This window comes from Pristiophorus japonicus, chromosome 12 (assembly GCF_044704955.1).
Source record: "Pristiophorus japonicus isolate sPriJap1 chromosome 12, sPriJap1.hap1, whole genome shotgun sequence".
Lineage (NCBI taxonomy): Eukaryota > Metazoa > Chordata > Chondrichthyes > Pristiophoridae > Pristiophorus > Pristiophorus japonicus.
Window position 1 is genome coordinate 42,523,287 of NC_091988.1, and position 22,192 is coordinate 42,545,478.

A 22,192-nucleotide genomic window follows, 5' to 3' on the forward strand; every position below is an offset into this window, starting at 1 on the left:
TAGTCAGTCACTTGAAGCAAATCTATGATTACTGACAAATGCAACATCGCATAGTGGTCCCAACATAACAACAACAATTTGCATTGATATAGCGCCTTTAAGTAGTAAAAGATCCCACTTCACAGGCAGAAATTGACACCGAGTCATAAGACAGGTGGCCAAGCGCTTAGTCAGAGAGGTAGGTTTCCAGCAGCGTTACAGGAGAGGCTCGGGAAGGGAATTCCATTACTGGAAATGCGGAAGTGCTAAATCCTGCAAAGAATTTATAGCAAGCTATAAAAAACATGCAGATCCTCGGTTTCCTTTACCAAATGAGCTCAACAATAGTAGCACTGATTTAGTATTCTTTCTTTTTTTTAAAAAAAAGCTTCCAATATTAATTGAAGAATTTGCCAAAATAAACTTCGAATATTATTTGAAGAATTTACCCTGTAAGCTTTTGCAGTTGCTCACACAATGTCATTTAAGGTTAACTTTGGTGTACGTGGAGTACTGGAATTTAACTCATGCCTGGAACTGTATGTTTTTTATTAAAGCTAAATGTGTTTACGTAAAGTTATTGTGGCGAAAAGATTTTAAACTCTGACTCTTTATTTGTCGTTGCATTGTTTTATCAGTAACTGTTTTATTGCAGCGTTTCTCTCCTGGGGTAGATGGGGAAAGGGAGAAGGACGGGCAGCCTGGCCCCGGAATAGACCCTCAGTCTACAGCTGGGGCAATGAGTGGCGCTGGATAGTGACTGACAGCTTAAATGTCTGTGTACGGGTCACACTCTCTCTCTCTCTCTCTCTCTCTCTCTCTCCCTCCCTCCCTCCCCCTCAATCCTGTTACCTGAGACTCCGCCGTGCCTCCCACCAGCCTGCAGCTTGCCGGGGATCGTTCCTTCCTCAGCCGCCTCAGCGCCGTGCGAGCGACACGACTCAGCGAAAGCAGCGCCCTCATTCTTTCGCTCTTTGTGCGCTGGGCGCTCGCCGGCTCATTGTGTTCGCCCGGCAGCCGGCGTTGCGCCTTATCAATCCCCGGCCCTGACGTCACAGCTGCCGCTGATTGACAGCTCGCCCCGGGGGGTTGGGGGTGGTTCGCGAGACGTTTGCAGCGCCTCGGTGCGGGACGTGCAACAGCATCACAGTGAGCTTTGCAACCACCCCACCCCCTCTCCCCTACCGATGCAACGGAATGAGGCCACAACACGCATAAACATCAGAGCCACACAGCCCCCTAGTGCAAGTGGCGAGGGCACAAAACATACCCCCGCATCACAGCAGCAACACAGCTTTCCGCTATTGCAAGAGACCAGGGCACAGATCACAGCAGCAATCATCCGTGAGCGGAGATATAAGGCTGCTACATCAAAACACGGTTCACAGATCATGATGTGGTCATGACCGGACATTTCTTCAGGTCGAATCCGTGCAAAAACGAAAGCACACAGTGAGCCCGCACAGTATAGGAAAAAATATATCAGGTACAACGAATAATTCGGAATAGTCCATCATCAGTTGCACTTGGCTTACTGACTTATACAATGATTATTAACAACTTATGCTCCAGTATATCACGCATGGAGTGTACGTCCACTTGTGACATATTTAAAGGTGCGTTTTTGTACTTTGTTATTTTGACCAATTTTTAAAAATTCGTTCCTTGGATGTGGGCAGCGCTGGCAAGGCCAGCATTTATTGCCCATCCCTAATTGCCCTTGAGAAGATGATGGTGAGCCACCTTCTTGAATCGCTGCAGTCTGCGTGATGATGGTACTCCCACAGTGCTGTTAGGGAGGCAGTTCCAGGATTTTGACCCAGCGACTATGAAGGAACGGCGATATATTTCCAATGGTGTGTGACTTTGGAGGGAGACTTGCAGGTGATGGTGCTCCCATGCGCCTGCTGCCCTTGTCCTTCTCGGTGGTAGCAGTCCCGGGTTTGGGAGGTGCTGCCAAAGAAGCCTTGGGTGAGTTGCTGCAGTGCATCTTGTAGATGGTACACACTGCAGCCACGGTGTGCTGGTGGTGGAGGGAGTGAATGTTTAAGGTGGTGGATGGGGTGCCAATCAAGCGGGCTGCTTTGTCCTGGATGGTGTCTAGCTTCTTGAGTGTTGTGCAGCTGCTCTCATCCAGGCAAGTGGAGAGTATTCCATCACACTCCTGACTTGTGCCTTGTAGATGTTGGAAAGGCTTTGGGGAATCGGGAGGGGAGACACTCGCCGCAGAATACCCAACCTCTGACCTGCTCTTGTATGTAGCCACAGTATTTATGTGGCTGGTCCAGTTAAGTCTCTGGTCAATGATGACCCCCCCTCAGGATATTGATGGTGGGGGACTCGGCAATGGTAATGACGTTGACTGTCAAGTGGCGATGGTTTGACGCTCTCTTGTTGGAGATGTTCATTGCCTGGCACCTGTGTGGTGCGAATGTTACTTGCCACTTATCAGCGCGTACCTGAATGTCGTCCAGGTCTTGCTGCATGCGGGCATAGATTACTTCATTAACTAAGGAGTTGCGAATGGAACTGAACATTGTGCAATCATCAGCCAACATCCCCACTTCTGACCTTATGATGGAGGGAAGGTCATTGATGAAGCAGCTGAAGATGGTTGGGCTCAGGACACTGCCCTGAGGATCTCTTGCAGCCATGAATAAGGGCTGAAATAATTGGCCTGCGACAACCACAACTGTCTTCCTTTGTGCTACGTATGACTCCAGCCAGTGAAGAGTCTTTCTCCTGATTCCCAGCAACTTCAATTTTACTAGGGTCTCTTGATGCCACACTCAGTTAAATGCTGCCTTGATGTCAAGGGCACTCTGCAATTCAGCTCATTTGTCCATGTTTGGACCAAGGCTGTAATGAGGTCTGGAGCCGAGTGGTGCTGCCGGAACCCAAACTGAGCATCGGTGAGCAGGTTATTGGTGAGTAAGTGCCGCTTGATAGCACTGTCTACGACACCTTCCATCACTTTGCTGATGATTGAGTTCATTGAATTATAAATGTTACTTTATTCAGAAATTTATGTTGTACTAAAATATTTTAAAAAGCAGTCCATGCGATATGCTGAGATCATGTTTTATTCAAGACTTGAAGGTATACAACAACAACAACTTGTATTTATATAGTACCATTAATGTAGTAACATGTACTAAGGCATTTCACAGGAGTGTTATCAAACAAAATTATAAAAAGAAATTCGATCAATATACAAGTTGTATGAGGTTGTCTGATTTTGTGGATACTAATTTCAATGTGAAGTAATATATTTTGGAGGTAATAAGGGAAGGAATATACCTTAAATGGTGAGAACTTACATAGAGCAGAGGGACTTTGCTGTGCAGCTAAAGGTCAAAGTGGCGCTGCAAGTAGCTAAGGCCATTACAATGGCAAACAGAATCCTTGGTTTACCACCACTTGCCCTGTCCAAGCTGTCAGAGTGGCAGTGTAACCCTTATCACCAAATATCACCTTGGTTTCCCCTTACGCCTCTGGCACATTCTCCTCCTTTAAGAACCCTGTTCCACCCCTCTTGCCTCTCCTTTAAAATCTGCATTTAATACCACAGACCCAAGCCTCACACCGCATTTCTTACTGAGATATCCTCACTCCTTTCCTCCCTTAGCCTCTACACTGAATGTCTCCTCATCCTCAATGGTTTCAACCTCCACCTCAACTCACCTTGCCCTCTCTCCTCTGATATTTACTGCCTTCCTGTCCTCCTTTAACTTCTCGCTCTACTTATACTCTCCTAACCATATTCACGATCACCCTCTTGATCTTGACATCTCATGTGGCCTCTCTATTCCCATTGTTTAATCACAGACAAGGCCATCTTTGATAACTCTCTTGTATTCCTCACCACTCACATTCCCCTTCCTCCATCCAACCATACTTGGTTCTGCGGCTGCCCCATGAAAAACTCTATCCCAACTCACTTACTCTCAAATACCCAACTGTTTAGCCTTTGGCCCTCCATTCGCCACAATAGCTCTGCCGATCTGCTCAATCACTCTGCTTTTGATGCCCTTGTCCCCTTAAAATCCTACTCTCTCCAAGCCCGGTCGTTTCCTCTGGTACGCCCCGCCCCCGCTCCCCCATCTTAACTCCCTCATGTCCAAGGGGCACAGATCTGAGTATATCTGGCATACAAATTAATTTACCTATTCATTACCAGATCTGTCTGGACCACATCAAGTATGACTGGGCTCTGCACTCCGCTGCCAAAACTGTTTACTATTCAGATCATCCTGGAATGCAAAGAAAGCCTCAGCTTCTTTTTTCCACGACCAATCCTCTTCTTAACTCCCTTTCCCCTGTCCTCTCCACTCCCGCCTCAACAACAAATGCAAGTAGCTCATGGATATCTTTGTCACTAAAATTTACATAATCCATTGGGCTACCTCGGTCACATTCACCTCCCCCCCCCCCCCCCCCAGCCCCCATTCCCCTTCACCCCAAGCCAAACTTTCCTCAAGGTTTCCCCTGCCCTAGCCCTGAACCTGCTTCTTTACCTATTTTCTTCCCTATCTCCCCTCACGTCCTCTCCGAGCTTATCTTGTTCATGAGACCCACTCCTATTCCCATTAAACTGTTGACTACCCAACTTCTTTTTTCTGGCTTCCATGCTAACTGATATTTTAAACGGCTCCCCTCCTCAGGTACTGTCTACCTCTCTTTCAAAACTGCTGTCATCACCCCTCTCCTCAAAAAAAACAACCTTGACCCCTGTCCTTGCAAACTACTGCCCCATCTCTAATCTCGCTTTCCTCTCCAAAATTATTGAACTTGTTGTTGCTTCCCAAATCCGTGTCTTATTTGAACAATCAGGTTTCCACCCTTGCCACAGGACTGAAATGGCCCCAATCAAAGCCACAAGTGACATCCTCCGTGACTGTGACCATTTTGTACCATTCCTCCTCATCCTTCTCGACTTCTCTGCAACTCTAAATATGCTCATGTATTCTCCTGTACGTACAGGTGATAAAACTCTATAGTAACCACATTGCATCACTCTACACTAAGGTCAACCAACTCTCAGAATACAAGTTAATTACTCCACAATAGAAAGCACATCCCTGATGCAGGTTATCGCCACATACCCAATGAGTCTTATCCTGTTACATGGTTAGAGGCAGATTTCAAACACCTAGTGTCAATATTATCCCTCAAACTCACTGATATTTAGACAGAAACTTCACCTTGCACTTCCTCCTCCACCCTAGGAAGCGGAACTAGACAAATGGACCAACCTGCTCATATTGTCCCTGGAGAGGGCAAATACAGCAAAAATTAATGTGTTTCTTCACGTCCTCTACCCGTTTCAGAATTTGAGACACATTCCCAATTTCTTGCCTGCCCATAAGAACCTGGTGATATACATGTCAAGGTTTCAGAACTGCTGGCTGGATCCCTGGCTCCTGTATATACAGGCGATAAAACGCTGTAGTGGCCCTATTGCATCACTCTACACCAAGATCATCATCATCATCATCATAGGCAATCCCTCGAAATCGAGGAAGACTTGCTTCCATTCTAAAATTGAGTTCTTAGGTGACTGAACAGTCCAATACGGGAATTACAGTCTCTGTCACAGGTGGGACAGACAGACATTGAAGGAAAGGGTGGGTGAGACTGGTTTGCCACACGCTCCTTTCGCTACCTGCGCTTGATTTCTGCATGCTCTCAGTGACGAGACTCAAGGTGCTCAGCGCCCTCCCGGATGCTCTTCCTCCACTTATGGCGGTCTTTGGCCAGGGAGTCCCAGGTGTCGGTGGGGATGTTGCATTTTATCAAGGAGACTTTGAGGGTGTCCTTGAAACGTTTCCTCTGCCCACCTGGGGCTCGCTTGCCGTATAGGAGTTCCGTGTAGAGCGCTAAGACCTAAGATCAACCAACTCTCAGAATACAAGTTAATTACTCCACAAGAGAAGGCACATCCCTGATGCAGGTTATCTCCACATACTCAGGGATCCAGCCATCAGTTCTGAAACCTTGACGTGTATATCACCAGGTTCTTATGGGCAGGCAAGAAATTGGGAATGTGTTTCAAATTCTTCCAATTCTACAAGCATGAAAGAGGGTTCAGTCTTCTCACTCTCAGACACTAATATGGCAGCCCAACATCAGGGAATCAAAGCTTAGAATTTGACCTGCCCTCACATCCTATGCCTTGGGATGGAGACCAGAGCTTCTTAACCAAATCCACTGCACAACTTGTCCTTCATAGCTCCCCAGAAAAGGGACTTAATTTCCTTGAAGATCCCTAATGAGGGCATTCGACCCTTTCTCCAATATGGTGCAATGGTGAACCCTTGGATACATTCAGCATGGGTGGATTCTGACAGACCAGGTTCGCCCTTTCAACACCTGGCAGGCAAAATTCATCTCATTGAACATAAACCTATTCAGTTACATCAAAATAAAACATTTCCTCCATATCTGGCTGTACTTCAAATGCTCCATCATGAGCTGATACCTCCAGAACTGTACCTCCACTATCTAACTGGCCTCCCACAAACACAGCTCCACCTTCTGCGGCATATTTGCTCCCACTCAAAAGACAACACAGCATGCTTGAAGAAGGCCTGGGAAAGAGAACTAGGTGTCGGACAGCAGAGCGCGAATGGTGACGGATGTAAGCAGACCTTCACAACCATTATTTGCAACAGCAATACTGAGGACAGATCAAGCTAATACATCAAACATATCTCAACCCATATTCCATTACAGATTTGACCCCTCTCTGGTGGATAACTTCTGCAGGGACTGTGGCTCAGAGGGCATAACACTACAACAAACATTTTGATTGTGCCCCTGCATTCCACCATTCTGGGTAACAGGCAAAGGCCACTGAGAGCATGATACGCCCCACAATCTCTGCAGTCCCAGGCCTATGCCCATTGGGACTTCCCACTGAACAGTGAGTCCGTCCCCCACCCCCAAAACACACAAAGTTGTGTAACGGTCACTGCTAGCTGCAAGAAATGGGTTTCCCCACCATGGCAAAGCACAGCTCTACCCATAACCCAGACCCCCACCCCTCCCTCCAGATACTGGGCCAGGAGGCAGCCTCTGCAGTGGATGCAGATGCTGAGCAGCAGCAGCCTGCAGAGGACCCAGCAGACCAGCAGGGAGAAGCCAATGTGGTAGAACAGAGAGTAAGACGGCTGCACAGACGTGGGGGCGCAAGGCCATATCGACAAAGGGTCTTCCGTCACCAATTCTCATACAGGGAACTGAATGATGATCAGTGTCTGCACAGACTATGATTCCACAAGGACTTAGTGACGGAGCTCTGCAATCTCCTGCAGACAGACTTGGAGCCACAAACACGGATGAGGACAGCCCCGAGCGTGGCATCCAAGGTTACAATCGCCCTGAACTTTTTTGCCACTGCGTCCTTCCAAGCTGCCACTGCAGACATCTCCAACAACTCGCAGTTTGCAGTCCACACCTCCATACAGGAGGTCACAGATGCTCTCTGTAGGCGGAGAGCCGATTACATCTCCTTCCCTATGAGCAGGAACAAGCAGTTGGAGCGGCAGACTGGATTCCTGCGCATTGTGGGCCCAGTTCCGGGGGATCATTGATTGCACCCACGTCGATCTGAGGGCACCCCAACTCACTCCCGAGCAATTCCGAAACCGGAAGAGATTCCACTCCCTCAATGTTCAACTGGTTTGCGACCACAACCGCAAAATTGTGTAAGTGGATGCCTGGTTTCCTGGCAGTAGCCACGACTCTTTCATATTGTGGCAGAGCGGTGTGCCACACCTCTTCACTGATCCAAATCAAGATTGCGGCTGGCTCCTCGGTGACAAGGGCTACACATTGAGCACTTGGCTCATGACTCCTTTTCACAACCTTATAATGAGTCTCTCGGCCACCAGGGCCATCATCGAGCTCACAATTGGGATTCTGAAGCAGAGGTTCTGTTGACTGGATCACTCAGGGGGTGTGCTGTAGTATTCGCCCAAGCATGTCTCCATATTCGTGGTGGTGTGCTGCATGCTCAACAACCTGGCCATCATGAGGGCACAGCCATTGAAGGATGAGGCAGCAGTGTCACCTGTGGAAAAGGAGGAGGAGGAGGCACAGGAGGAGGAACAGGATGTGGGTGCCCAGCCATGCAGGAGGTGGCATCGCCATTGTAACCCTGCAAGGGGAGCAAAAAGCCGCCTGATAGCTGCGGGTTTCACATTACTGAATTTCCAGTTGAGTCTGCATCTAGCCATTTCCATGGTCTAACCTATGAGCCCTCTCACACATCATTCCCGCACAGTTAAATGAGAGACCTATTCAGAAATTTCCAAAACAAAATAAAGATTTATTACACCCCAAACAATGGGTGCACAAAACATCAACATTATCAATTATCACCCTTGTGCAACTCCTTATTACCCCTCTTATGCAGATCTATCCTTACACCAAGCCGTAGGGTCTCCCCTGTGGCTGCCTCATGGCTTTGGGAAAGCTGCTATGTGTCTGTAGAGGAAGCTACAGATGTCCTTCTCGGATGCCCTCGAGCAGCTGAGGCCCTGGAAGGGCCGGCTGCAGGCTGGGCCGCATCCTCCTCTGCGCCTTCAGTCGGAAATGGCTGAGGCGATTCCATGCTTGGCAGCAATGGCGGAGTGGCAGGTCTCAGCTCAGGGCTGCTGGGAGCCTGAGAGCGCGCATCAGTATCCTGGTCCGAGGAGCTAACGTCACTCCCCCAGGGCAGCACCCCCACCTCCCCCACCAAGCTGCTGCAGCACGTGGGGGGGGTGGGGTGGCACCGTTAGGCACCCGGTGGACCGTGGTGGACCCAGCCACGATAGCAGCAGTCAGACCTCGCGTAGCATCGAGCTGAGACTGCATGAGAGCAGCCACACTCTCAAAGCCACCTGAGACGAAAGCAGTATGATGCTCCGTGGCCTGTTGGCCAGAGTGCATGAGAGCATTCTGAGCTTCCCGGGATGGCGGGACTGACCTATCAAGAAAGACTGGATCAACTGGGCTTGTATTCACTGGAGTTCAGAAGAATGAGAGGGGACCTCATAGAAACATATAAAATTCTGATGGGGTTAGACAGGTTAGATGCAGGAAGAATGTTCCCAATGTTGGGGAAGTCCAGAACCAGGGGTCACAGTCTAAGGATAAGGGGTAAGCCATTTAGGACCGAGATGCGGAGGAACTTCTTCACCCAGAGAGTGGTGAACCTGTGGAATTCTCTACCACAGAAAGTTGTTGAGGCCAATTCACTAAATATATTCAAAAAGGAGTTAGATGAGGTCCTTACTGCTAGGGGGATCAAGGGGTATGGCGAGAAAGCAGGAATGGGGTACTGAAGTTGAATGTTCAGCCATGAACTCATTGAATGGCGGTGCAGGCTAGAAGGGCCGAATGGCCTACTCCTGCACCTATTTTCTATGTTTCTATGTTTCTATGTTTCTAGGGCAGTGGCCATCCTGTCCAAAGAAGCACAGCGATGCTCATTCCCTCGCGCCTGTGCTGTAATGCCAGCTGCCACCTCGCCCAAGAGACGCGTTGTCATGTATGTACATGTTGTTTGTAGCCACCAGATGGTATCATTGTTGGAGGCCACTGGTGCTGCTCTGATATAAAAGGCCAGCCATTTTGTGAGTCAGACACTTTGGGCCAAAATAAAGCAGAAGCTTTGCTTACCTTGCTTAGTTAAACAGTACTCACTTGAACCTTTATTGCATACATAACATTTGGCGACGAACCTTTGTTTGCAAAATGAGCACGATTGGATTTTTAGAGCGATTCATGGAGGGAGAAGATTGGGCAGACTTTGTGAGCCGTTTGAACCAGTACTTTGTGGCCAACAAAATGGAGGGGGTCGACGATGCAGATCGGCACCGGGCTGTGTTCCTCACTGTGTGCGGTTCAAAGATCTACGGTCTGATAAAGAATCTACTCATGCCTAGTGATCCAACAGAGAAAACGTACGAGGAGTTGTGTACATTGGTACGGGAGCACCTTAAGCCAGACGACAGCATCATCATCTCGTGATACAGGTTTTATACACATGTTCAATAGGAGGGCCAGAATGTGGCGGAATTCATTGCCGACCTGAGACGTCTAGCGGGACCGTGCAAGTTCGGGACGGTGTTGGCAGACATGCTGCGGGACTTCTTTGTTATCGGTATCAACCACGAGGTGATCCTGTGCAAACTTCTGGTGATGGAAGAGTTGGATTTAAAAAGGGCTATCCAGATCGTTCAATCATGTATGACGACAGACAGGAGTCTAAAGCAAATAGCGGTGAAGAACCGAACCTCGGCAAGTACTGTAAATGCGAATGATTCAGCGTTTGGCAGAGCGGCACATGGCAGGGCCTATCCGGCTGCATTCACGAAACCTGTGGCTGGCCAAAGTCCGCCAGTGGAAATGTATCCGACTTCTCTGTGTTGGCGTTGTGGGGGAAATCATCGGCACCAGCAATATAGTTGCAAAAGCGGTCTGAGAGTGGGGCATCTCCAGCACAAGTGTCCACAGCTGAGCAAGCGTGCTGCGACACACCACGTGGAGAATGAGAGCCAGACTAGCGCGGATCCGGATACACAATCCGAGATGCCAGAGGAGAAAGTGTATGGACTGTATTCTTTCATAACCAAGAGTACCAATTTTGATTAATTTGAAGTTTAATGGGATACCGGTATCGATGGAACTGGACACAGGGGCGAGTCAATCGATCATGAATGAGAGGGCATTTAATAAGCTGTGGGATACTAATCTGTGCGGCCCAGGCTGTTAACGCCAAGCTGCGCACATAAACCAAAGAACTGATAAAGGTGATTGGCAGTGCACAAATTAACGTATCGTTTAACGGTGCGGTTCACGAGTTATCGCTGTGGATTGTTCCAGGCAATGGCCCAACGCTGCTCGGCAGGAGCTGGTTGGAGAAAATCAGATGCGACTGGAACAACATAAAGGCGTTGTCGTCGGAGGAAGATACATGTGGCCAAGTACTGAGCAAGTTCCCCTCGCTGTTCGAACCGGGTATCGGCAACTTCACGGGAGCTAAGGTGCAGATCCACATGGACTCAGATGCAAGACCCGTCCATCATAAAGCTCGGGCAGTGCCGTATATGATGAGGGAGAAGGTCGAAATAGAACTGGACAAACTCCAGCATGAAGGGATCATATCACCGGTCGAATTTAATGAATGGGCCAGCCCCATTGTTCCTGTGCTGAAAAGTGATCTCACAGTCAGAATCTGTGGAGATTATAAGGCTACGATCAACAGGGTTTCAAAACAAGATCAGTACCCGTTACCGAAGGCTGATGATTTGGTAGCGACGCTAGCCGGAGGGAAGTAGTTCACAAAATTGGACTTGATGCCGGCCTATATGACGGCAGGAGTTGGTCGAGATGTCGAAGAGACTTACGTGCATTAACACGCACAAAGGACTGTTTATTTACCACAGGCGCCCGTTTGGAATTTGCTCGGCTGCAGCAATATTCCAGAGGAATATGGAAAGTCTACTGAAGTCCGTTCCCAGAACCGTCGTGTTCCAAGATGACATCCTGATCACTGGTCGTGACTCCAAGGAACATCCGAACAACCTGGAAGAGGTTCTACTGCGTTTGGACAGAGTGGGACTCAGACTTAAACGCCCGAAGTGCGTCTTCATGGCACCGGAGGTCGAATTCCTCAGGAGGAAAATCGCCGCTGATAGCATCAGACCTACTGACGTGAAAACCAAGGCCATCAAGAATGCACCCAAGCTGCAGAACGTGACGGAGCTGTGTTCATTCCTGGGTCTACTCAACTACTTTGGTAACTTCCTACCTAAATTGAGTACCTTACTTCAACCACTGCGCATGCTATTAAGAAAAGGCAACAACTGGGTGTGGGGCGCATTGCAAGACAGAGCCTTCGAGAAAACCACCAAACTGCTTTGCTCGAACAAGCTGCTGGTACATTATGACCCATGTAAACGTTTAGTTTTGGCCTGTGACGCATTGTCATATGGAATTGGTTGCGTGTTACAACAAGCTAATGAGTCGGGGAAACTTCAACTCGTCATGTATGCATCCAAAAGTTTTTCTAAAGCAGAAAGAGCCTACAGTACGGTAGAAAAAGAAGCTTTAGTGTGTGTGCACGGTGTTAAAAACAGGCATCAATACCTGTTCAATCTGAGGTTCGAATTAGAGACCAATCACAAGCCGCACATTTTGTTGTTTTCAGGGAGCAAAGGTATCAATACCAACGCTTCATCCCACATCCAAAGGTGGGCGCTGACATTATCTGCCTATGATTATGTCATTCGCCACAGACCTGGCACAGAGAATTGTGCCGATGCTTTGAGCCAGTTGCTGTTGCCCACACTGGAGGTGGAAACGCCACAACCAGCAAATTTAATGTTAATAATGGATGCTTTTGAGAGTGAAGGTACCCCTGTCACGGCTCAACAAGTTAAGACCTGGACCAGCCAGGACCCGATATTATCGGTGGTAAAGGGTTGCATCCTCAAAGAGGATTGGTCTGCCATACCTAAGCAAATGTGCAAGGAGGCCAAACCGTACGTTTGTCGCAAGGATGAACTGTCTATTCCAGCAGATTGCATATTGTGTGGCAATCCAGTTGTAATGCCTAAGAAAGGGAGTGAGAAACATTGAAACATAGAAACATAGAAAATAGGTGCAGGAGTAGGCCATTCGGCCCTTCGAGCCTGCACCACCATTCAATAAGATCATGGCTGATCATTCATCTCGGTACCCCTTTCCTGCTTTCTCTCCATACCCCTTGATCCCTTTAGCCATAAGGGCAATATCTAACTCCCTCTTGAATATATCCAATGAACTGGCATCAACAACTCTCTGCGGTAGGGAATTCCACAAGTTAATAACTCTCTGAGTGAAGAAGTTTCTCCTCATCTCAGTCCTAAATGGCTTAGCCCTTATCCTTAGACTACGTCCCCTGGTTCTGGACTTCCCCAACATCGGGAACATTCTTCTTACATCTAACCTGTCCAGTCCCGTCAGAATTTTATATGTTTCTATGAGATCCTCTCTCATCCTTCTAAACTCCAGTGAATAAAGGCCCAGTCGATCCAGTCTCTCCTCATGTCAGTCCTGCCATCCCGGGAATCAGTCTGGTGAACCTTCGCTGCACTCCCTCAATAGCAAGAACGTACTTCCTCAGATTAGGAGAACAAAACTGAACACAATATTCCAGGTGAGACCTCACTAAGGCCCTGTACAACTGCAGTAAGACCTTTCTGCTCCTATACTCAAAACTCCTAGCTAGAAGGCCAACATACCATTTGCCTTCTTCGCCGCCTGCTGTACCTGCATGCCAACTTTCAATGACTGATGTACCATGACACACAGGTCTCGTTGCACCTCCCATTTTCCTAATCTGCTGCCATTCAGATAATATTCTGCCTTTGTGCTTTTGCCACCAAAATGGATAACCTCACATTTATCCACATTATACTGCATCTGCCATTCGTTTGCCCACTCATCTAACCTGTCCAAGTCACCCTGCAGCCTTTTAGCGTCCTCCTCACAGCGCACACCACTACCCATCTTAGTGTCATCTGCAAACTTGGAGATATTACACTCAATTCCCTCATCCAAATCATTAATGTATATTGTAAAGAGCTGGGGTCCGAACACTGAGCCCTGCGGCACCCCACTAGTCACTGCCTGCCATTCCGAAAAGGACCCGTTTATCCCGACTCTCTGCTTCCTGTCTGCCAACCAGTTCTCTACTTCAGTACATTACCCCTAATACCATGTGCTTTAATTTTGCACACCAATCTCTTGTGTGGGACCTTGTCCGAAGCCTTTTGAAAGTCCAAATGCACCACATCCACCGGTTCTCCCTTGTCCACTCTACCAGTTACATCCTCAAAAAATTCCAAAAGATTTGTCATGCAGGATTTCCCTTTCATAAATCCATGCTGACATAGACCGATCCCGTCATTGCTTTCCAAATGTGCTGCTATTTCAGCTTTAATAATTGATTCCAACATTTTCCTCACTACTGATGTCAGGCTAACCGGTCTACAAATACTCACCTTCTCTCTCCCTCCCTTCTTTAAAAGTGGTGTCACATTAGCTACCCTCCAGTCTATAGGAATCGATCCAGAGTCGATGGACTATTGGAAAATGATCACCAATGCATCCACTATTTCTAGGGCTACTTCCTTAAGTACTCTGGGATGCAGACTATCAGGCCCCGGGAATTTATCGGCCTTCAATCCCATCAATTTCCCGAACACAATTTCCTGCCTAATAAGGATTTCCTTCAGTTCCTTCTTTTCCCTAGACCCTCGGTCCCTTAGTATTTCCGGAAGGTTATTTGTGTCTTCCTTCGTGAAGACAGAACCAAAGTATTTGTTTAACTTGTCCGCCATTTCTTTGTTCCCCATTATAAATTCACCTGAATCTGACTGCAAGGGACCTATGTTTGTCTTCACTAATCCTTTTCTCTTCACTTATCTATAGAAGCGTTTGCTGTCAATTTTTATGTTCCCAGCAAGCTTCCTCTCATACTCTATTTTCCCCCTCCTAATTAAACCCTTTGTCCTCCTCTGCTGTATTATAAAATTCTCCCAGTCCTCAGGTTTGCTGCTTTTTCTGGCCAATTTATATGCCTCTTCCTTGGATTTAACACTATCCTTAATTTCCCTCGTTAGCATCGGTTGAGCCACCTTCCCTATTTTCTTTTTATTCCAGACAGGGATGTACAATTGTTGAAGTTCATCCATGTGATCTTTAAATGTTTGCCATTGCCTATCCACCGTCAACCCTTTAAGTATCACTCGTCAGTCTATTCTAGCCAATTCACGTCTCATACCATTGAAGTTACCTTTCCTTAAGTTCAGGACCCTAGACTCTGAATTAACTGTGTCACTCTCCATCTTAATAAAGAATTCTACCATATTAAGGTCACTCTTCCCCAAGGGGTCTCGCACAACAAGATTGCTAATTAGTCCTTTTTCCTTACACATCACCCAGTCTAGGATGGCCAGCCGTCTAGCTGGCTCCTCGACATAATGGTCTAGAAAACCATCCCTAATACACTCCAGGAAATCCTCCTCCACTGCATTGCTACCAGTTTGGTTAGCCCAATCAATATGTAGATTAAAGTTTGTGCGTGAATTACACAGCACACATCCTGGTATAGTGATGATTAAGACCATCGCCAGGTCCCACGTATGGTGGCCAGGAATTGATTCTGAGCTGGAAGAATGCATGCATCAGTGCAACACCTGCATGCAGCTCTGCAAAGCACCAGCGGAGTCGCCGCTGAGTCTGTGGTCATGGCCATCCAAACCCTGGTCAAGGATCCATGTAGATTTTACAGGACCCTTCCTGGGCAAGATGTTTTTAGTGGTGATGGATGCTTATTCGAAGTGGATAGAATGCATAATCATGTCATCTAGTACGTCCACGGCAACCATGGAGAATCTAAATGTCATGTTCGTGACACATGGTCTGCCTGACATAGTGGTGAGCAACAGTGGGTCGTGCTTCACCAGTCAGGAGTTTCAGGAGTTTGTAAAACTTAACACCATAAAACATATAAGGTCAGCACCGTTCAAGCCTGCGTCCAATGGGCAAGCAGAACGTGCAGTAAAAATTATCAAGCAAAGCATAAGGAGAGTAACCCAAGGGTCACTGCAGACCTGCTTATCTTGCATACTGCTGAGTTACAGGACAAGACCACACACACTCACAGGGGTCTCACCTGCTGAACTCATGATGAAAAGAGGTCTTAAGACCAAGTTATCTCTTGTACACCCGGATTTAAGTAATCACGTTGAATACAGAAGACAGAGTCAACAAGGGTACCACAATCGTGCAACCGTGTCACGTGGGATTTCTGTTAATGATCCTGTATATGTGTTGAATTATGGTCAGGGTCCCAAATGGATTGCTGGTACGGTCATGGCCAAGGAGGGCAACAGAATATTTGTTATTAAGCTCAAGAATGGGCAAACTTGCAGGAAACACTTGGATCAAACAAAGCTGAGGCACACAGACGAGACAGAGCAGTCGGACGAAGAAACCGTCGATGACCAACCAACCTACCAGCAGTCTTCAGCGGACTCAAGGGTCATCAGTGAACCCGGAATTTCCATCACGGACTTTTTCAATAAAAATGGACTTGCAATTCCTGACATGGCCACTGCTACCCCCCCCAATAAGTCAGCCATCCAGCCACAACAGACTCCGCACACTCACCCAAGTCTGGAATTAAACTGAGATGGTCAACCCGGGAGCATAAAGCACCGGACCGTCTCAACTTGTGAAAGACTGTGATAAGATCTCAGAGAGGGGTATTGTCATGTATGTACATGCTGTTTGTAGCCACCAGATGGTGTCATTGTTGGAGGCCACTGAGTAGCACGCACATGGTGCTGTTTTGGTATAAACGGCCAGCCATTTTGTGAGTCAGGCACTTTGGGCCGCAATAAAGCAGAGCCAAGGTTGTACCTTGTTCAGTTTAACTGTACTCAGTTTGTACCTTTATTGCATATATAATGCTATCAATCACAGCAGAAATGCATGCAGGAAGGAGCTTGGCAGTGGTACCTGAAGGAAAGCAGGGTCAAAATGGGACCGTCAGTGTCAAACTGATAACTGGCATGCATAAAATCACACTTTGCAACATTAAAAACTAACATATTTGCTTCAAATTTCTAATCCATTTAAAATTGTGACCAAAGGAATTTCATACAACTGGGCTAAGATGTGTTTTACACAGTCACTACTTCAAGGCATTTAGATTCAGGTGTAGAGATGTCTTTTTTAAATAAATAATTAAAATAATTAATACAGGTGGCTCTGTCTTTCACCATAACCATGATCATTGTTGGCAAGCAGTTTCAGTCTGTGGCTGGAGCCACAGCAGCCGAGGTATGGCTATTTTTAAACTGTTTAAGTATTCAGTCAAATAAGTGTAAGGTGGAGGGAGATACATTTTCTCATAGTAATGATAGATCTGTCTGATCTCTGAAAATTGGCTTTCTGGTAGTGATAATATCCTAACATAACCTGGTGCTGAATATGTCTTTTGGCATGACTTCTGATTTTTAAAAGAATATAAGCTAACCAGGATGAGAATCTATTAAAATAACCACTTGAAACAGTTACTGTCCCATGCCTGAGGGTAAGTTTGAGTTTTCTGTATTATTAATGTTTAACTCGAATAGGTTGATTTGGTGTTCAGAGAGATTTCGTAGCTCAGTACATATCAATCTTCTGAAATGTTATACAGATAATCATGCCCTGGACTTGCTGGAAATCAGTACACTGTCGTAGTAATTTGGATGCAAATCCCATGTAGAATTCTGCAGTTACTTTTATTAACTTAGGGATTATCTGTATTTCTAATGTTTTTCACAAGACTGCATAGAATTCTAACTCAGCAAAAGTGTACTAAAATCATTAAAATTGGTCCTGTATATAAGTATCCAGGAGCTATAATCCTGCTCCACTTTATATTCTTTCTATGACAATTACAAATATGGATGCCCCCTCTTCACATGAAAATGATGTGCTTGACACGATTTACATGCATCATGTGTTGGAACAAACACAGAAAAGTTTACCAAAGACTTTTTAATGAAGAGAGCACTCCTTTAATTTTTTTGTCACTAATGTGCTTTTTGTGGACATGAAAGAAATGCATCAGATCACCTGATCCATGTCACTCTCCATTTGCTGGGTTTCATATTCCTTTAACTCCAGTTGCTCCTTCAATTTTGCCACTTTCTCAACCAGCTCCAGAGTTGCGCTGTTGCTCTCATCACTCCTTATTTTCCCGAATTCTGACAGTAACTTTCTAACAGTTTTATCATCACAACTGTGAAAATATAACATGTACCAACAGACTATTATCAGGCAAAACGTGTTGTGCATGTACACAGTTTAAAAATAAAACCTGTTCATTTAAAAGTGAAGTTATGCAGTGGGCCATAATGTGATGTCAAAATAACGATGAGGCTATTGGCATTTGCCGTTATCTATACGCAAATGCTACAGCAATTTCAGGCGAGGGCACATGTGCGGTTAAATGTGGAAATCCAAACATTGTTGTCCAAGATGCCATTAGCTTTGCGAAAACTGCATCGCGCTGCCTGACACTGAATGGCGTGGAGTTGATGTATTTGCGCGGTAGATACAAACTAAAGTCGCCACAGAAAGTTAGGTCTTATCTATTTCAGTCTAAGTACCCTTTTAACGACTTGATAAATGTTAATTACTACCAAGCAACCTCTCTGGCATTAAAAATTAACTATTACAAGTGTAGAGTCTCATTCCTTCAGATTTTAAAAATGTAATATTTTAAATAATTTAAAAACAACTTTTCCTTTTTGTTTCTCTTTTCTCTCTCTCTTAATCCAATCTTTCTTTTGATCTCCCTACTTCTCTTTCTGTGCATGATTTGGTATTGAATTCACCCACTCTATTCATTGCCCTGCCACAGCAAATTATGGCCCAATATTGCATATGGGGAATAAGTGACACAATATACTAATCTAACTGAAGCACTGCTCCAATTTCTGAGAGAAAGGTCTGAAAAAAGCAGATTAAAGTTTCCTCTCTTCCCAGCTGTGGCCTGCGGGGCCCAGTGGTCTCGTGGTTATAATACTGGACTAGCAACCAATAGTTTAAATCCCACCATGGCAAATATTGAAATTGGTAGTTTGTGGGGTAGTATTCATGAAAAATAACCATGAAAACTGTCAGGTTGTTGTTAAAAACCTAACTGATTCATTAATGTTCTTCAGGAATGGAACGTACCACAACTACCTCGCCTTTCATAAAAGTAAGACTCTCACACTGCTTACAGGACTGACAGTTGACATTGAACCTGAGAAGGTATCAACAACAGAGCCAAATAGTTGTTATTTTGTAAGAAAGAATCTATTGTTTTTAATCATATTAGTCTCCAGCTTCAGGTTAAATATTATACTCTTTACATTCATCTGATATATTTATTGTTCATCTTGACATTTGGTGAAAAATATTCCATTAGATCTCCTCGTAGTTGTGGGATCACAGTGTGGATTTTGCACTCCTCAGAAAGTTTTACTCACTGCTTTTCATATATTACATCAAGAAATGAAACTGTCCTCATCTTAAATAGCTGTTTCAGAATCACAAGCTACATTGTGCAGGTATGCATAATTTACCTGTAATCCATTTGAAAAATTTAGGAAGATTTGAAATCGCCTAATCAATGGGATTGGAGGATATGAGAGATAGCTGATTGCTCAGAAACTGAGAAGTTTGTCTCTTCAGTTAGATTTTGACAAGTGGTTGGTAATGTGATACTTAACGTGCCTGAGTTACTCAGGGAGCGAAATTGCTCTGTGTCCCGATTGGAGGCGGTAACCTTCTGGAGCTGGGACTTTTAGCACCCGGCGCAAAGTCCCGCCCCCACCACGGAATTGGCCTTACCGCCCCTGAAAGTAAGTGGAGCGCAATCTCAAACGCTCCACTTCGTTTGGGGGCGGTAACCGGGGCGCTACTGGGGCATTGAAGGAAGCGCTACGTGGATGCTCTGGGTAGCGCTGGTGCACTTCAACACCCCTTCCCTTTGATTAAAGGGGAGGTCTATTGCAAATACTGCAAGGCCTCTGATGGCCTCCACTAGGCTACCAAGGCAGCATGCGACCGGGCCAGCAGCCCGGTGCCTAAGATGGTGTGCTGAGCTGCACGATGACGGCCCGGACCACAATAGAGCAGCCATCGTTGAGTGACCCCAGAGTTGGCCGACAAAAAAAGTTGGCAGCCCAGGGCACTGGCAGGCTCCCTTTAAGGAGCGTCCCGAGAGCAGATGTCGGCCAGCTTCGCGACCCGCAATTTCCTCCGCAGGGTGGTAAAGGGTCGCTGCACATGGCGATCATGTCATCGTCAGTTGTGTGGCGGCCCGGGGCACGCCTCCGCAAACTCCCGGGCAATTTCCCAGGAGGCGGTAGCGCCCCCCTCCCCCGGGCAAAAAGTGTCTTGTGCCCTGTTAGCGTTCCCTGGAGGCGCTAACGGGACTATAAAAGGGAGCAATTACGCCCCCTGAAAGTTCAACTACTTAAAATCTCTGCTCACCCATTCCCACAGCAACAAAGCCTGGTTAGAAGTTTCTTCACTTCCTTCACCTGACTCTTCTGATCTTCAGTCCACTTCTCATCCTCCTCATCTGAGGCAGCCTGAACTTCAACTAGTTGACGCAGAGAAGAAAAAGTTTTATGCCATTTAATCTTTTAGAAGTGCAGTAACATTTCAGTACCAGGGAGTGATTCTCTGGAAATTCTCTTGCACTATTCTTTCACAATTAATTACAAGCAAGAATATAAACTATTGATAAACACAAACTAATCAGACTTTGTTCATGTGTTAAATACATTACAATAACGTGATGATTGCTCATTATATGATATCGCACGTGTCAAAAATATCTAAACTTATTTAAGATATGTAAGTGAATAATATTCCTTATAATCTGACTGATAGTTACCAGGAGAAAAGCAAAGACAGGACTCAATGATAATTCAACCCAGCTTTACACACTGTTGTTTTAACAGATTTTATATGATGAAACAGTCTGTGCATTTTGCAGTCTAATAACTTAATGTATTAGGACCTAGCCCTGTCTATTTCAATTGTTAGTAAAACTCTGCATTGATCATATTTAACACAGGTCTGTGGGTTTTCATTTTTTAAAGCGAGATCAATTTCAATGGATAAAAACCTAAGTTATGACTGTATCTCACACTTCCGGCACTTTAAAACTTTAGCATAGTCACATAAATACGGATTGTTAATCATTAATCTGCTACACATGCGTTTCCGCTGTGTATTTGCAAAGGTTTTTGGCTGGATTAATACAAATAAAAAAACAAATTGAATTGTTCTAAACCTTAAAGTCTACTATGGAAGTGCTCGCAACTGAAATCTTCTGATCTCTGTTGCACCATTGCCTCTGAATATAATGACATAGTAACAGCAGCCTAGTTTTCTTTGTCCAAAGGGCAGGCTACAGGCAGCTTCCAGTACTCGTAGCATTTCTCCAGTCAATAAAAACAACCAATCTTAATGGTGTGAACCTTCAACTCGCCACAGTAAAATAAAGGACAACTAACCTCAGATTTTTTCTTTTATATTCTTTACGCTTGTGGTGCAATTCAATACATTGTTTAAAATTTTGCAGACACTCTAAAATTAAAGGTTTATTAAATAATACATTATTTATGTCTCAAAAAATAATCAGACAAACCTAGCATATTCTAAACTTTGCCCGACTATAACATAAATGAACGTGAATGAATACTGTATCTTCCTCTCTACCCAAGTTATCTTTTTATGCCTATTTTATGCTATTCGTGATTAAAAAGAAAATACTGAATGGTGAAAGAAACTCTTTTGGAATTTACTGACTGGTACAACGTACTCACTTAACTTTTGATAATTATATAAAGTAGAAATGTAGTAATGAAATCGAACAGAAGGTGCATTGTCTATTAAATAAAATGCATGTTCATAATTATATCACATGCACCAATTTATATGATTGATGAGATTAGTTTCAAACAATTACAATGCATGCCGACATAATGTTAGATCAAGATTTGCAATGAGGATTCATATACATTATGCATGTGCTTCAACACAACAACAACTTGTATTTATTTAATGCCTTTAACATAGTAAGACGTCCCAAGGTGCTTCACATGAGTATAATGAGACAGAAAAATTGACACCAAGCCACATAAGGAGAAATTAGGACAGGTGACCAAAAGTCTGATCAGAGTTAGATTTTAAGGAGCGTCTTAAAGGAGTAAAGAGAGTTAGAAAGGTGGAATTAGGCAGTGAATTCCAGAGCGTAGGGCCAAGGCCATAGAAGGCATGGTCACCAATGGTTGAGCGATTATTATCAGGGATGCTCAAGAGGGCAGAATTAGAGGAGTGCCGACATCTCGGGATTGTGGGGCTGAAGGAGATTACAGTAATAGGGAGGGGTGAGGCCATGGAGTGATTTGAAAAGAAGGATGAGAATTTTGAAATCGAGGCATTGCTTAACCAGGAGCCAATGCAGGTCAGCGAGCACAGGGGTGATGGGGGAGTTAGGACACGGGCAGCCGAGTTTTGAAACACCTCAAGTTCTTTGGGAATGCATTGGAATAGTTAAGTCTAGAGGTAACAAAGGCTGAGGTTTTCAGCAGCGGATGAGCAGAGGCAA

The 22,192-nt window shown here is 45.5% G+C and overlaps 1 protein-coding gene across 1 annotated transcript in view; it reads right to left on the reverse strand.

Moving 5' to 3' along the window:
- The window catches only part of LOC139276727 (haloacid dehalogenase-like hydrolase domain-containing 5), a 50,431-nt gene extending 49,407 nt beyond the window's left edge, over nucleotides 1-1,024 (reverse strand). Inside the window, exon 1 of the mRNA XM_070894712.1 lies at nucleotides 832-1,024. Within this exon, the coding sequence (XP_070750813.1) occupies nucleotides 832-942 (111 nt within the window). The 5' untranslated portion in view covers nucleotides 943-1,024. The remainder of the gene's footprint in view (nucleotides 1-831) is intronic.
- Between the last annotated feature and the right edge of the window lie 21,168 nt (nucleotides 1,025-22,192).